Genomic DNA, 14,770 nt, shown 5'->3' on the forward strand with positions numbered 1-14,770 from the left:
TGTACAACACACACAGAGATATGTGAATATGTGAATGATATGGAATATAGTTTTAAAAAAGTAAACTGGTGGTACTGAAATCTATCAGAAATGGAGCGCATTGCTAATGCCTGATTTGAAAAGCATAGAAATATGTTTATTCTAGGGTTGGTTTTAGATGGATTGTACCTTTGTGTTTTATTTTTGCTTTATTTTGTTTTATTTTTCTAATTTAAGGGTCCCCAAGGTCCTCGTGGCGACAAAGGTGACAATGGTGATCGAGGGGACAGGGGACAGAAAGGTCATCGAGGTTTCACTGGCCTGCAAGGTCTCCCTGGACCTCCTGTAAGACATTATCTATATGTTTTTTTTATTCCAGTTCTCCATTGGCAACTGCCATTTTTGTACATATATCATATTGCACTTGGAACTACCTTCTGCCCAGTGGTGGGTTCCGGATTACGTTTCAACCAGTATGGTTGGAACAGCCCCGGAGTTACCCACATGCATGCGTGCATGGATGCATTGTAGCATCAAATGACGCTTCCGCAAGCCTTCGCGATGCTCCAATTTCTCGGTGGAGCTTAAAGCACAGGTAAGGAGCCCAGGTGGGCAGGTGGACCCTCCGGAGAATGGTACCTGGTGCTCCAGGCAGGATCTGGTATGCCCGTACCGGGGCGTACCGCCTGCAACCCACCACTGCTTCTGCCTCTACTTCCTTATTTATTGTGGTGGAACACTCCTTTCCTGGTGATGCACTCAGTCACCTTTTAGAATGTCACATCATAAAGGCCCCAATGGCTGCCTTGTAAAAAAAGTGTAGCAATACACTTAGACTTATATACCACTTCACACTGCTTTACAGCTCTTTCTAAGCAGTTTACAGAATCAGCATATTTCCCCCCAATAATCTGGGTTATTTTACCTCAGAAGGATGGAAGGCTGAGTCAACCTTGAGCCGTTCAGGATCGAACTGCCAAACTGCTGGCAGTCAGCAGAATTAGCCTGCAATAGTGCATTCTGACCACTGCACCACCATGGCTCATAAAAAGTATTAACCTTGACTAATTGCCTATCTCCATGCTCAAAATGGTGTATTTATCTGGAAATGAAAAGGAAAAAAATAACTATTCCTTTTAACTAGCTATTTATTGTAAATCCTTTAGAGGATTTTCTGTAGGTTTTTGCCCTAGGAAAACTGCTGAGCGACTGTTTGTCAGCCAGAACAAATGCATGCAAGGTGCAGTACATTATATAACCCAATGGAAATGATTGCTTGATTATTTTAATTTTGCTTTTATTGTGCTCCTGTCTGTATTAAAATCTGGAGTGTCTTCAAAATCATTTTGCTGTTGTCAAGAAATTCTTTGGAAAATATTGCTGGTAGGGGGAATGAGGACTTATAGGAAAGAGTCTTATTGCATTACCTTCCCTCTCCCTCTAATTTAGGGCCCTGATTTTCCAAGGTGGTTAATAATCCTGGGTACTAAAACTCCAAACTATATTTTCTTGCAGTGGTTGGAGGCCAAGCATGGCTGTCTTTCCTCCAATGTCTATGGATTTAGAATTTTTTGCAACTTTTTGTTTTGTTTTGCTATCTTCAGGTTATTATGTCATTAATTAGAAATGCTGAAATTTGAAACTAAAGAATAATAGGTCATCACTGGATACTCAAGGTTGATGTATTCAAAACCATCATATTTTCTTCTTTAAAGATAAGATGTAATTTGAGAAAATGTAGATCATCCACACGATGTTTTGCAGGGACCTACTGGTGAACAAGGCAGTGCTGGGATTCCAGGCCCATTTGGCCCAAGAGTGAGTAAACCAGATGTGAAGTATAATATGGAAACAATTAAATCCCCCTCCCCCCTGGTTTAAGTTTGCTGTTTCTACAGATGGTGTTTGTTGATTTCAGAGTAAAATTAATTTGGATAGGGATTACATTTTGTTTTATTAAACAAGGTTGTGCTTGAGGTCATTTATCCTTTGTGTATAGAATTCTAAATATAATCTAGTATTTGGCAAAGATGATAACTTGACAAAGATTTAGCTTTCAGTCCAAAAAAGGTTCTATCCCTCAAGATTTTTAAGCTTCAAGAACAATCTCCAATTTGCTGGTATCATGGCAATGTTGGTGCACATTAATGTGCATTTTTCCAATGGCCTTTTGTTATCTTTTCCTACACACAGATCTCAGTGTTCTACATTCTTTACTCATATTATGTCCTTTCTCAACTCCTTATATATTTCCAGTTTTGCACCGAACTCAAGCAAATTTTAAAGAGCCAACTTACAATATAAACAACTAAAAGCTTAATATTGCTCTGGCTTTAATTTTATTGCTTACATTGGCTGACTGGGATCTTTGGAAATTTGAAAGTTATGGATTTTATCAATGTCATAATTGATAGACTATATTGTTTTAGAAGAACAAAAAGAGAATAAAGATTTCAAATATATGGGGGGAATTTTTCTGTTTGTGCCAAAAGACATCAAATTTGATATCAGGTAAGACTTCTTCAACCAACAGCTCCAGTTTAGAGTCAGCAACCAGAACAGGTTTTCTGAAGATAACGTAATGGAGAAAGGTGGGGGGAAATCAGTTTTTAAGTTTCTTGGATTCAAGGGTTGAGATACAAATTTAAGATGGATTAAGATGTGGAAGGATACTCAATGAAGACTGTGAACTTTTGATATCAGCAGTTTTCCTGAAAAGGGGGAGAGAAAAAGTGCAAAAATTAATGTGTGCCCCTGGGTGAATTTGTGTGCATGTTGTGTGCATATGTGAAGAAAGCTTCAGTATGTTACCATTGAAGCTTATCAAAATAAATGATTAAATTGAGGAAAGTAAAAGAAAAAACAGCAAGCCCCTCCTAGATTTCTACTGGATTGTTACTGGAAATTCCAAAAAACAGATTCTGCCACATCAAAGTAACATTAAAATTGGAAATGGGTTTGGTGGCATCTAGCTTTCCCAGTTTCAAATCCCTCCCCCAAGTAAGCTAAGCACAGCAATTTAGTATAGTTAGTTAGTGGCAGCAGCTGCTAAAAAGGGCTGTTTGAGCATATTCCAACTCACCCATCTGCATCTTTTACCCTAATAGCAATAGCAATAGCACCTAGACTTATATACCGCTTCATAGGGCTTTCAGCCCTCTCTAAGCGGTTTACAGAGTCAGCATATCGCCCCCACAGTCTGGGTCCTCATTTTACCTACCTCGGAAGGATGGAAGGCTGAGTCAACCTTGAGCTGGTGAGATTTGAACCGCTGAACTGCAGATAACAATCAGCTGAAGTGGCCTGCACTACTGCACCCTAACCACTGTGCCACCTTGGCTCCTTTCCCAATGAAGTTGGGAAAGCCAACTTCACTGTAATGTTTGAATAGCCCAGCAACAAGGAAGCTGCTCCCTTCAATGGCCTTTTGGGAGCCATTTTGTGTCATGGTTCACATTTTGTCTAAGAGCTCTGTGGAGTGCCCACAGGAAACACCTGATAATTATAATAGGAAGACTTTGGGAAAGTACCGTAATGGTCATAAACTGCAGCACAATTCTTTAAAAATAACTCGAACAAGGGCAGCAGGGCTCTAGGCCTGCTTATTTGGCATTTATTCAGTCTCTCCGGTTTTTTTTATTAAAAAAACCAGAAACGGTATGACTCAAATGCTCTCCTAGGTTCTCAATCTATAGATGGAACTGAAAAAGAGAAGAATACTTTTGCTATGTAAGCAATTCAGCTGGGCAGTTAGATCTGTTAGGACTTTGGACAATATCTGAAAGAAACGAAGTTAGCAGACTCAGGTGCCACAATGCAGATGCCTCTGCATTGAACTAATAAAGACATATAAGAAAGCCTATTCTTATTCTTTTCATTCTTATTCAGTAACATTTGTTACCTTGCTCATCTTGGATTGGATTAGATTTATTACATTTATATGCCGCCCTTTTCCCCGAAGGGGACTCAGGGCGGCTCACAATTCAGTCAGGGAAGGGGGTACAGACAGGGAATAAAAGACGAACATAACAATACAATTTAAAACGCACAACAACCATACCATTCGAGGAGGGGGGGGGGCAAAAGCTTTGCCGTTTCCCCACCAAATTAGTATTTTAGCATCATTCAGTATTTTTATCCCATGGTATTTTTATTATCTTCCCCAAAAATGTCAAGAGCAATTTATATACAATTAACACACACACACACACACACACACACACACACACACACACACACACAATATTGAAGGGACATGGAAGGGAAAGAGAAGAAGAAAAACAATCAGGCTCAGCAATTAGTTATTAAGATTAAATAATAACTAGTAAATAATATTTAGTTGGATCATTTGATCCATCCATGCATTGTGCGTATTAGCAGTTATCTTGTAGAAAGCCGAGAAAGGCCAGAAGTGTTTTTAGCTGAAAAGGAAGGACATTAATTATGCGCCCTTATTGACATGATAAACATGAACTTTTGTTTTTAATATAGGGTCCCCCAGGTCCTATTGGACCTTCAGGTAAAGAAGGAAATTCTGGACCACATGGACCGGTTGGACCTCCTGGTTTAAGAGGAACTTCCGGAGAAGCAGGACCTGAGGTAATTAATGGGAAATTGATTCAGTCAGAGAGAGGAACCGTTATGTCCTTTCAATGGCTTGTAAGCTTATATGAGTCAAATTACATGGAAACTTGGAATAGCAATAGCAATAGCAGTTAGACTTATATACCGCTTCATAGGGCTTTCAGCCCTCTCTAAGCGGTTTACAGAGTCAGCATATTGCCCCCAACAACAATCTGGGTCCTCATTTTACCCATCTCGGAAGGATGGAAGGCTGAGTCAACCCTGAGCCGGTGAGATTTGAACAGCTGAACTGCAGCTAACAGTCAGCTGAAGTACTGCACTCTAACCACTGTGCCCCCTCGCCACATCTTTTTTTTATAAATGCAGGGCACTTGAACTAGTGAGGTAGGAATCTGACGCTCCTTGTCTTAGGAGCAACCCAGATCAGACTTTTTGTCCTTGCCACTTGCACTGGCAATTTGGTTATTTAAAGGATCACTTTTTAAAATGTTGACAGGGGTAATAGAAGTGATCCAGATACGGATTTTTCAATAAAGGAGCAAAAAAACTCTCCTATTCCTCATCTCGTATCAAGATTAGGTCCTCTAAACTTTTTTAAAAAAGAGTAAAATGTACTGCAAATTGTATTTGTTGCCTCATGACTTCATACATTTTATGGGTCTTACATGACGGTACTACAAAAATGTTTCACTATTGCCACTATTGCCTCTGTTCAAGAATAAAAAATAAGGAGGAAAGGGGTGACTCTGCTTACCCTGAGAAGAAGAAATACATAAAATAGTTCAATGAATTTAGACGTTATCAATATCAAGTACTTATAGTTTTGGGGAAGGTGGCTCCAAAACAATCATTCTTAAACTATGTCCAGGTATTAATCAATTAGAACTATACTATTCTATTACTAAAACAATGTAATTATTCTTTTGCTACTGCAGTTACTGATGCAAATTGGGTTGCTAAAAGAATGCATTCCTTTAGTTAACCTTTTATTTATTTATTCAACTTGTATAGCCGCCTATCTTAACCAGTGACTCTAGTTATAGTTATTGCAACTACTCTGCAGTTATGGTAACTTTGTGTCTCAGATATTACAATCCTGGATGTGGTTTGTATTACTGCTTTTTGTGTGTAGGGCCCTCCTGGTGATCCTGGTCCTCCAGGCCCACCAGGTCCCCCCGGCCATCTTACTGCTGCAATTGGTGACATTATGGGACATTATGATGATGGTCTACCAGACCCACTACCAGAGTTCACTGAAGATGAAGCTGCTCCAGATGACAACAATAAAACAGATCCAGGAGTCCATGCCACACTGAAGTCACTGAGTAGCCAGATTGAAACCATGCGCAGCCCTGATGGATCCAAGAAGCATCCAGCCCGTACCTGTGATGATTTAAAATCATGTCATCCATCCAAAAAAAGTGGTAGGTGTATATTTCTTTAAAAAAAAAACAGTCTTCAAATGTAGTACAGGTCTAGTTATACATATTTCTGGCAGGAAAAAGTAACCAGGGCTTGGAAGGATCACATTATGAGCAATAGTTGAAAGAATTGTTAGCTGGAAAAGAGAAGATTGAGTGGAACTTGACAGCTCTCTTCTAGTATCTGAAGAGGTGCCATAAAACAAAAAAGACTAATGGGCACACAGCTAGTACCTCAGCCACACAAGATATTACAAAACAGACAACTAATCTGCATACATCAACTCCATCAACTAATCAAGATGTAACAACACAGCTAACCAACCTGCTTACAGCAACAAACCCAGCACTCCACACACACACACCAATATTTATAGAAAGACGGCAGCTCCGATCACGCTTTGCTCACACAAGCAGGAAGCCGAAGGCACCAGACTGAAGATGGTGAGTGGGACCTCGTTGAAATGTCGCCAAGAGACTTGTCAATCTTACACGGGAAAAGACCTGAATACGCCAAGACCTACATATACATATACAAATACATATACGTATACATATACATGTACACATACACGTACACGTACACGTACACATACACATACACATACACATACACATACACATACACATACACATACACATACACATACACATACACATATACATATACATATACATATACATATACATATACATATACATACATACATATATACATATACACACCAAAGTAAAGGAACTAAAATTTAATCAACCTGCTATAAGATAGCCAGAACATAAATATTGTAAAGGAGGCAGATATAAGAGATGAACTATATAAGAAATCTGATTGTCTAAATATACACTAGTATTATTTGATACATAATAAATGCTTCCAAGGAAAAGAATTCTTGTAAGAATTGTCAGCACAAATTATTATAAGGGAAATTATTTAATTATGAATAAAGATAATATTAAGGTTTATAAAAACATATCTGACTGAAAAGGCAGTGATGTTATCAATGCAGTTAAAATTAGCCCATGTTTAAAATACAACAAAAATTAAGAATGTGAATATTAGTTTAGCTATTTTTGGACACCAAGTATCTGTAGGCTATCAAGTTCTCTTCTAGTAACTCCTCTTTTACCTTTTTGCTACATCATCACAGACCTTGATCCTTGAACAATTGATATTGAACTCAAATACATTGCTTGACCATATGCACATTCATTTATTGCACATGATTGCAGTATTAAACTTGAATAGGAAGGAAAGTACATTGAAATTATGTTTGGTCCTTAATTGAAATTGGACTGCAACATAGAGGTGGGGGGAAATTGGTTTGTTATACTTTAAGGTTTCCTATTTTGCTTTCACAGGAGAATACTGGATTGACCCTAATCAGGGATGTGTAGAAGATGCAATTAAAGCATTCTGCAATATGGAAACAGGAGAAACGTGTATAGCTGCAAAACCAGCTATTATTCCACGTAAAACATGGTGGACTAGTAGGTCATCTGATCTAAAACCAATATGGTATGGACTTGATATGAACAGAGGTTCACAGGTAATGAATCTGAATTTTCTTGGTCTTTATTTCAGTTATTATTTTGGAATAAACATAGGCAGTTTAGTCTAATCCCAGACTTCCTTATGCAGCCTTCCAAAACATGCAGCCATGTTTTTGCTAATTCTATCCCACCCATGTTGCAGCAATTGCTGTCATATGCATTTTCCATTAGCATAAAACTTATTATCATGCAGTTTTCCTTTATATATGCTCACATTATGTGCATTAATTATTTCAGTAATTAAATAAATATTTGGGGTTCACATAAAAATTCACATATTTAAATTAAACGTGTACAAAATTAAAAGCATCCCAATACATATGAGTATATCAAGACACAAATAGCTTTTAAATATAACTATAAAGTTGATAGCATTAAAACACACATATTTGGAGGCATAATTAGCAATTTTAAAATAAAAACATTCTTACTTGCATTTTCTTACATTTTTCTTCACACAATCTGTGGCCATTAAAAGACATCTTTCTAATCAATACACGGAACATATTATCATTTATGGTGGACCTGTGAGGAGGCTAAAACTTTTTGGAAAAGGATCAAAAATTGGCTGGAGGCAATAACAGGGGTTAAAATAGAATGGAAACAGGAAGTTTTTTTATTAGGAATAATGTCTGCGAAATAAAAAAAGAAAATCCAGTATTTAATACTACATATAATTACGGCGGCAAGGATTGCCTTTGCCCAGAAATGGAAAAACAAACTAACTCCAAGCAAAGATGAAATAATAAGAAAGGTTATGGATTGTGCTGAAATGGACAAACTAACTAAAGAAATCCAGGGAAAAGAAGAATCAGAATTCTACCAGATATGGGATAAATGGTATAGGTGGATGGAGGAAAGAAACAAGAATCAATGAAGGAATATAACAAAACTCAAAAATAATAGTTATGAGTAAAATAAGAGGGTTAAGAATGGGGAAATCCAAATGAAATAGAATAGGAGGGGAAATAATATAAGGTGAGCGGTATCGATTGATAATTGCTATTAGAAAGAACAGGAAGCTCCTGTTCGTATTGTATTGTGTAAATGTGGTGTACGTCTAAGTTTTGTGTGTGTGTATTTTACATGTTTGTTAATAAAAAAAGAATAAAAAAATAAAAAAGAGATCTTTTTCGTAAACATAGTGATCATAAATTGTCTGAACCGTGGTAAGAATGTGATTTCTTTTTAATTAAAAAAACCCACAATAGAAGAATACAGAGGTTTAACCAAAGAAAAATAGTAATTACAAAAATTTTTTATCTAATTACACACTTCAAACTGGGTGTGTTTGCCTGTTAGGCAGTTGCTATAGCCACCATTCTAGGAAGGATAGATTGCTGAACCAGAAGCTGTCATGGGCTTGATTTAGGAATAACAGAGAAAATGCAATGAAAGGGCAATTAATCAAAATACAGAGGTTGCCTTAGAACAGTGTTTCTCAATGCTGGCAACTTGAAGATGTGAAGAGTTCAACTCCCAGAATTTCCCAGTCAGCATTCTGGCTGAAGAATTCTGGAAGGTGAAGTCCACATATCTTCAAGTTGCCAGCTTTGAGGAATACTGTTTTAGAGAAAAGCAAAGTGCAGTCAGCAAACAAGACAAGACTATTTGACAATAGAACAGGAACACAATTGGGGGTCCCCTTTCAAGTGTGTGTGGGAGTGAGCATTGGGTAACATATCCATTCCTGCCCTCCAAAGTTATTGCTTGTCTGAACTGATGACAAATTAACTTGGCAGTCTAGTCAAACCTTTACTTATTAATTTGTTTAGTTATGATTTATATTATCTCTAAAATTATTTGTTTCCTGCTCTTCATCTTAATGCATTAATTAATGAAGACAAATGAAATCTATACACTGGATTGGAATAAGTTTTCCTCAGATTTAGTTGGTTTATTTAATTTCACTAGTCATTTAAAAGATTTCAATTTTCTGGTTCCTAGATCACTGGACTAAAAAGGCAAAAAACTAAATTACAGAGAGAGTGCATTGTATAGTGGAAGGGGGCATCTGTAGTGGAAGGGACCACCTAGACAGCTGAATCTGATCCCCTCCTTTGAGTTTATGGGAAGAATATGGGAAGAACTTTGCATAGCCCTATTATAAGCATAAAGATTTTACTTTCCTCGATAAGGTAATAAGGAAGGCAAAACACATTTCTTTCCCTCTAAAACTCATATTGGGTTATTTGTTTCTGTAGTTGAACCTGTTCAAATCTACAACAAGCTGTTAAAGGTAGGTGCAGGAACAACTGACAAGTTTGAAGTGCCAACCTATCTGAAGAAGGGTATTAGTATTTTCAAGAAATTGTAAAATAATAATAACAATAATGTCTCCTCCTTTCTTCATTTGTAGTTCGTTTATGGCGATAATCAATCACCCAACACAGTGATCACGCAAATGACTTTCCTGCGCTTACTCTCCAAAGAGGCCTCTCAGAATATCACCTATCATTGCAAAAACAGTATAGGTTACATGGATGACCAAGCTAAGAACCTGAAGAAGGCTGTTGTGCTGAAGGGAGCCAATGATCATGATATCCGAGCTGAAGGAAATAACCGTTTTAGATACACTGTCATTTCTGACACTTGCTCCGTAAGTCTTTTTAGCATGAATTAATCTTGGAGCATAAACTGAATATTTAGAGTGTGTCTGTTGCTATTCAATTGTTTCTCTTGAGGAAAAAAATCATCATAGCTCTGAATTCCAAATTATAGCAGGAAAGAGAGCTGTGAACCACCAGAACTGATTTCTCTTTATAGTTGCAGCTATATCCTTGAGCAGATAGAAATGCCCTAGGTAGATAGCAATAGCAATAGCTCTTAGATTTATATACCGCTTCACAGTGCTTTTACAACGCTCTCTAAGTGGTTTACAGAGTCAGTATATTGCCCCCAACAATCTGGGCCCTCATTTTACCCACTCAGAAGGATGGAAGGCTAAGTCAACCTTGAACCTGGTGAGATTTGATCTGCCAAATTGCAGTCAGCCGTGAGTCAGCAGAAATAGGCTGCAGTACTGCACTCTAACCACTGCGCCACCACAGCTCTTATACATAGATACAGGTTGTCAGGGCCCAAAAAGAGAGGAAACATCTTGATTTATTATTGTGGTATCCAGAGAAAGGATTGTAGTACTATTCTAATGTACAGCATCAACTAACTGATACTTATCTACCTGTTAACCAAAGTGTAAGCAGGGTCACACAGCTACTAAATCACTGTATATACAAAGGGTCTGAATTGGAGTGATGCTTATTAATGAGCTCTTTCATAGAATGTAATAATTATCCTGCTCTGGTTTTCTTCTAGATGCTCAAGGAATCCAACAAATAATCTTGTTTTTTTTTCTTTTTCTCTTTTGATTTGTTTTTCCAGAAACACAATGGGAATGTGGGCAGCACAATCTTCGAATACAAAACACAGAATGTGGCACGGTTACCTATCATTGATATTGCCCCAGTAGATGTTGGAGGTGCAGACCAAGAATTTGGAGTAGAGATTGGACCAGTTTGTTTTGTGTAAAAAAGTAAAGAAGCAAATAAGTAAATACTTAAATAAATAAATAAATGGGCTTATCTTTTCAAAAGCATTGGGGATGACAGCAGCAACAACAGAACACAAGAACTTAGACTGAGTGAAGTTAATCCTGAGACTCTTGAAATTACGGCTGATATTACAATCAGCATTGTATATAACAGTTCTTTCTAACTCCCTGGCCTTCTTTAGTGTATTTATTTTACTTACAAATCTTCAGTCTCACTGTCTAAGTCAACAATTTAATGAAGTAAATCCTATTTTAAAACGACAAGTGACCACACCTGTATCTAAAATAATTCAAAACTAAGCTTTGTTTCCTAATTAGAAAAGATAATCATGATTTCTGGCGGTTCTGCTCAACTTTAAAAAGTGTAATTCATATAATAGAAGTATGCTGAACAGCAATAGGAAATAAGTAAAAGATTCAGATGTTCACCATATCAAAATAACAAGCCCATCAATGCAACGCCATTGGGCACCTCCACAGACAGTCATGGCCCTGTGTTCAAAATGTGGTATCTGTATGAACCCATAGTATTCTGTTTGTCAACTGAGCCACTTTATTTTCAGCTCAGCAGTTGTGAATTTCAAATCATAGTTGAAACAATTTCTCTTTTGATATACCAATGTTTTGAAGAGTGGCTTCCCTTTGATGCCATCACCCCAGCTCTGAACTCATCCAGTCTTTTCCAATAGAGGTTCATATCTTAACAAAATGTTATTAACTTACTTTAAAAATACAACAGAGGGACAATGCACAGCTCTTTCCCAAGAAATCATTATGATATGAAGAAATACAGACAACATGAAATTCAGAAGTGTTGGGGGCATTGTTTGAATATCATATTTTTCTGCCTGATCAGATAGACAGTACAGAGACTGGCTCAGGAGTTGCTCATGGTTTTAAGACCAGGAATTGTGAGAAGGATCCGTGGGTCAGCTTCAAATAGATTATTGGGAATTTAGAAAGGAAAATGGTGACAAAAATCCATAGATTGCAACAAAGTGATCTTAGTACTGATAAGTAGGCATAAGTTTGCCAGGCAGTAGATATTAGAAGACGGCTACATTCTAGAGGAAATTATCATTCATATAATTGAAGCCACTCCCTAAAAAATGTGTTCTGCAATCAGTCATAGCAGATAATGAAAGTGAATCAGTCTTCCTCAACATGATGCATTTCAGGTGTGTTGGATGATAAATCATTTAATTCAGTAATCAGCATTGGTGATCATGGAAACTAAACATGTGGACAATAGGTTGGGAAAAAATTGCAAAAGATAATATTTATGTTTTTAATGTTTTAATTATATGGTTCCCAGAGCTCAGAGTATGTTATCTCACTCAATAAATTTATAATCCCCCAAAATTCCAAAACAAGTTTCAGAGTCAACACTTAAAAGATTTTGTTTGTGGAGAGGATTAGTTGTTGACTTAATGAGCAGCAAACCCCTAGTGAACAATTTTTTTCTTGAACGTAATAAACTGTAGATTATTACATTTTGCATGTGGTCAAAGATGAAATTTCTAAATGACTTCAGGTAATATCAGAATTCCCCTAATGTAGCCTTTCTCTATCTGAGCATCTTCTAAGTAAGTTTGGTTTCACTCTGAGAATTTCCAAGCCAGCAGGGTCATTATTAAGAATTTTAATAGTTGGAGTGGACACAACACAGAGATTATGGAAGGCTGCTACAACTTCTTCAAGTGTATTGTCCAGTTATGTATGTTTGTCATTTATTCCCATGTATTAATCCCAAATCAGGTATTAACATAAATATTAGAGTTTTACTGTGGCTGAAAGAAATGTTTCCCTTAATTACTGGTCATGCATCATCAGAAATTGTGACATTGCATGTCTTGATTTATTAGGACAAACCAATGGTCCATCATTTCTTAGCATGAGCTACCTCATCTCTAGAAGCTGGGATGCATTTAATAATCTAGTGTTAATTCTAGATACAACAAGGTGCTATGCTTCTGTTATAATTCCAAGAATGGAGATACACAGGGCAATATAATAATGAAGTAATAATAATAATTATTAAAATGTTTTCTTTATGAAAAGGGAATGGTGCTAAAATGGTTTCTGTACAATCCTGGAAAAATAAATTTATTGTCATCAACCTTTTCTTTTTTTAATAGAATTTAAATACTATATTTTTGGTGTCTGGGAAAAATTCTTATACATTGCGTTTTTCCTCTTATGGTTTTATGATCTACAGAATGGGGTGTTCATCACCGTATTTTTCTTTCCATGGAGCATGTGGCTACACGACTAGTTCTTCAGTTGGCTTCTTTGTTGAAGACCTATGTTCTCCTGTTTCTTGATTGTTTGTTTGTTTTTCTAAATAAACACATACACACATACACAAGAAAAGCCATACGCATAGCTTTATTCATGTATCTTTGCAAAGCATTTAATTAAATACAAGTTTCATGTTGAGTAATGGCTTCCTTTGTGTAGAGTCCTTCTGACAATTTAATCTATTTCTAGGGAAAGACAACAGGATTCTGTGGTGTGTGTGTGTGTGGATTTGCATGGTAGCGTGTGTGTTTGCTTTGTCATCTGTAAATTCAAAATGTAGCACCCAAAGCACTTAATAAATTAAATATTAAAGGGAATTTTGAGTGACAAGTGTTTGTAGTAGTGCTTAAAAAAATCAAGGCGACTTATCCAAAATGATTTCTATCGAACACATACATGGAAGTTTAGGATTTGTCAAAGTTGGCTTTGGAACTCTGAAATTTAAGATTTATCAATGTTGTTGAATAAAATATTGTGATAAAACCAGTGTCGCAGTCTAAATCACACCATTTCAGGGAAGCCACATGGAAGCCATATGGGCTTTTCCCAAACTAGACAACAATGCTTAAATTATGGTAGATTCCAAGGAAATGTTTGTTGATCCATGATCAGTTCTAGTATGTCAGTTTAGATGCTAGAACAACTAGAATCAACTAGCAACAACTAGCTATGAACTGGAACGTTCGAAGGTTCATGGTATTTGTTCTACAACCAGCTATATAATAGCTGACAGTCCGAGTTTACAAATTATCTCTTAGCATAATCATAGTTTGTTGAATAACCCATAAGTGACTGGACTACATATCATACCAAGCAGTTAACCATGTGTTACAAGGTTAGCACACAATATGCTGAAATAAAATTTTAAACAAACCACATTATAATTTGATGTGATGTAACAATCATTCAGCCACTAAGAATTCAGGATGATGATAGGATTTCTACCTGGGATTAAGTTGATCTGAAGTTCTTTATAAAGTGATACTGATTTTATGACCACAAACCCAGCATTATTTCTTTTTATAATTATTTATGGAATAACAACAGCACAAGCTGTTCCATGCTAATGCAAAGGCCGCTTGGTCATGCTTTCCTGCCCCCTCTCGTTGCTTTAAGAGAGAACAAAAAAAATGCAACTCTAGTTCCCAGGTTGCCTCCTGTATAATGGAAAAGATTTAGTGCTGAAAGCAGCTGAAAAACAAAGGCTGCAACTCCTCCAATTTGATCTTCTCCCCTATGTAGGAGGCATCAAAGAAAATTGGGAAGATTTAAACATGCCTTCAGTGGGAGAATCTCCTGAGAAATGCATTTTTTAAAATTAGATTCAATCTCTCATAACTAAGCTCCTTTTCCTCTTCCATATCTATTTTCAGATAGAACATGG

At 36.8% G+C, this 14,770-nt stretch overlaps 1 protein-coding gene across 3 annotated transcripts in view; it reads left to right on the forward strand.

The window, feature by feature from the left end:
- The window catches only part of COL5A2 (collagen type V alpha 2 chain), a 185,459-nt gene extending 171,935 nt beyond the window's left edge, over window positions 1–13,524 (forward strand). The window contains exons 48-55 of one of the 3 annotated variants that reach the window (XM_032220718.1): window positions 217–324; window positions 1,744–1,797; window positions 4,471–4,578; window positions 5,696–5,987; window positions 7,344–7,531; window positions 9,895–10,134; window positions 10,917–11,067; window positions 13,304–13,524. In XM_032220718.1, the coding sequence (XP_032076609.1) occupies window positions 217–324; window positions 1,744–1,797; window positions 4,471–4,578; window positions 5,696–5,987; window positions 7,344–7,531; window positions 9,895–10,134; window positions 10,917–11,063 (1,137 nt within the window). In that variant the 3' untranslated portion in view covers window positions 11,064–11,067; window positions 13,304–13,524. Of the gene's footprint in view, window positions 1–216; window positions 325–1,743; window positions 1,798–4,470; window positions 4,579–5,695; window positions 5,988–7,343; window positions 7,532–9,894; window positions 10,135–10,916 lie in introns of all 3 variants that reach the window. The other 2 variants (XM_032220707.1, XM_032220699.1) reach the window with 2 other exon arrangements.
- Window positions 13,525–14,770: the final 1,246 nt, after the last annotated feature.

This window comes from Thamnophis elegans, chromosome 1, assembly GCF_009769535.1.
Source record: "Thamnophis elegans isolate rThaEle1 chromosome 1, rThaEle1.pri, whole genome shotgun sequence".
NCBI classification, from domain to species: Eukaryota; Metazoa; Chordata; class Lepidosauria; order Squamata; family Colubridae; genus Thamnophis; species Thamnophis elegans.